We start from the raw sequence: 2,777 nt of genomic DNA, 5'->3' as shown, positions 1-2,777 counted from the left end.
CATTTGTCTTTAGTTTACTTAAATACACCATTCCAAATGGTGGCTTTAAGAATTCAGAAATTTGGACTAATTACAGAATTCCCAATAAACATTGGAATTAGGTACTCTACCAACCTCTGGACTTCATTTGCCATAAAAAGGAGTAGAAAAAGAAAATGAAATAACCAATTTTCCTCATGCAAGCAGGAGGAAAACGAGTACAACTTTTCTGCCAGAGCGACCTGGTCTTTAGTCTTTACCAAGACTTTACGAGTCAACCCTGCACTTCTCTGTGCAATTCTTTCATATATCAAGCAAAGAGATAGTAGTGATCAGCATACAAAGCCTTTCTTCTTTTTCCAAGTACATTCATGGCTGTATTCTTACTCTTCCTTTTATCATCTGTATCCTGTTTAGCTACAGCATTAGCTCAACAAAGCCATCTAAATATAAGCCTTGGTTCTTCTCTAACACCTACAGGCAACTCATCATCATGGTCGTCGCATTCAGGTCTATTTGCCTTTGGTTTTTACCAGCAAGGCAATGGCTATGCTGTTGGGATATATCTTGTGGGAATCCCTGAAAAAACTGTAATATGGACAGCCAACAGGCTCAGCCCTGTTTTTCCAAGCAATGTTTCACTGGTGTTATCAAGCGATGGAAGGCTGATTTTGCAGCACACACAGGGCCAGGACATCGTTATTGCTGATCCTTCTGAAAGCATTTCTTCGGCTTCGATGTTGGATTCAGGAAACTTTGTCCTGTACAATTCTGATAAGAAAATTGTATGGCAGAGTTTTGAGGATCCGACGAACACTTTGTTACCTGGTCAGCAGCTGGCAACTGGTCACGAGCTGTATTCTAGTGTTTCAGAAACTGATGATTCGACGGGGATTTTTCGGATAAAGATGCAGGATGATGGAAACCTGGTGCAGTATCCTGTGAGAACGCCAGACACATCCGAATACGCCTACTATGCAACTCACACAGTTGGAAATGGTGTCACTCTGAATCTGGATGGTGATGGTCATCTCTACTTGATCAATTCAAGCTTAACTATATTGTCTAATCTAACCAAAGGAGGATATCCTCAAGATGGAAGAGTATATATGGCAAAAATTGATGTGGATGGCATATTTCGATTGTATTCATACTCTTCAAATCAAGGCAACAGGTCCATCTTGTGGGAATCTGTGGAGGATAAATGTGCTCCTAAAGGCCTATGTGGGCCTAATGGTTTCTGTACCATGATGGATAATGTTGCTGAATGCAGATGTCCTCCTGGATTTGACTTTGTAAATCCAGGAAATTGGAGTTCAGGCTGTGAGAGAAATTTTACTGCAGAAAGTTGTAAATCTAATAGTATTACCAATGTCAAGTACGAGATTAGATCATTGGCAAATACGGTATGGGAAGATAATACATTTGCTACAATGGAAACAAGCACACAAGAAGACTGTGAAAAGCAGTGCCTTGATGATTGCAACTGTGAAGCAGCATTTTATAAAGATGGAGAATGTAGAAAACAAAGGCTCCCATTGACATATGGGAAAAGGACAAGTGACTCGAATGTCGCTCTGGTCAAGGTGGGTACACTTGCATCCATCAGTGAAAGTGTAATTCCCAGTAGTCCTCCAAAAAGCATCAAAAAAGAAATTCGTGTGGATATCCTAGTTATTGGGATTTCACTCGCTGTTTTTGGAGTCGTGATCTCTGTAATTGCAGGGGTTTATGTTCACAGAAATCAGGTGCGGGCCTATAAGAAAATAACGCAAAATGGAAATGTGGAATTTGTGGAGGATGCGGCTCCAAAAGCCTTCACCTTTGCTGAACTGGAGGTAGCAACAAATGATTTCAGAGAAGAATTGGGCAGAGGAGCATTTGGTGCTGTATACAAAGGGGTTTTGCCAAATTCAGGGAAAGTAGTTGCTGTGAAAAAACTAGAGAAAGTATTAGTAGAAGGGGAAAAGGAGTTTCAAAATGAAATCAGAGTAATCGGGAGAACACACCACCGCAATCTTATCCAGCTGCTTGGCTACTGCCTTGATGGAAATAAAAGGCTTCTGGTGTATAAATATATGAGTAATGGGTCATTGGCGGATATTCTCTTCAAGCGAGAAAATCATCCTTGGTGGGATGAAAGAATCAGAATTGCTTCTGACGTTGCAAGAGGAATTCTTTATTTACATGAAGAGTGTGAGACACAGATCATCCACTGTGACATCAAACCTCAAAATATACTAATGGACGACAGCAGGTGCGCGAAGATATCGGACTTTGGATTGGCAAAGCCATTAGATCATGACAGGACAAGAACTTATACTGCGGTAAGAGGAACAAGAGGTTATGTTGCACCAGAATGGCATCGTAATTTGCCAGTGACAGTTAAAGCAGATGTTTACAGCTATGGAATAGTGCTGCTAGAGATCATATGCTGTCGAAAGAATGTAGACTCTAGGTTTCCTGAGGAACAATCCATTCTTGAAGTGTGGGCTTATGATTGTTTCGTGGATGGTGAACTCCATAAACTAGTGGGGGAGGAACAGGTAGTTGACATGACAAAGCTAGAAAGAATGATCAGAATTGCTTTGTGGTGCATCCAGAATGAGCCGACGCTCCGACCATCCATGAAGAAAGTTGTTCTTATGCTAGAAGGGACTGCTGATGTTCCGGTTCCTCCCAGTCCAGATTCTTTTTTCAGTGCTATGTAATTGTATTTCATTTCCTAGCATCTCTTCTTTCTTCTGTTGTATTATCTCCTGTTATGATGATATTGAACTTTGGTTCTTGGTCTGTCA

General features: G+C 40.9%; 1 protein-coding gene across 1 annotated transcript; it reads left to right on the top strand.

The window, feature by feature from the left end:
• The first annotated feature begins 329 nt into the window (after positions 1-329).
• Positions 330-2,777, top strand: LOC113701669 (G-type lectin S-receptor-like serine/threonine-protein kinase LECRK3). The gene has a single exon (XM_027222431.2). The coding sequence runs from the start codon at positions 351-353 to the stop codon at positions 2,688-2,690; it is 2,340 nt and encodes a 779-aa protein (XP_027078232.2). The 5' UTR covers positions 330-350; the 3' UTR covers positions 2,691-2,777.

The sequence above is a fragment of the Coffea arabica genome, chromosome 7e (assembly GCF_036785885.1).
Source record: "Coffea arabica cultivar ET-39 chromosome 7e, Coffea Arabica ET-39 HiFi, whole genome shotgun sequence".
Lineage (NCBI taxonomy): Eukaryota > Viridiplantae > Streptophyta > Magnoliopsida > Gentianales > Rubiaceae > Coffea > Coffea arabica.
Note: the sequence above shows the minus strand (reverse complement) of the source record. Positions and strands in the feature narration are given on the sequence as shown.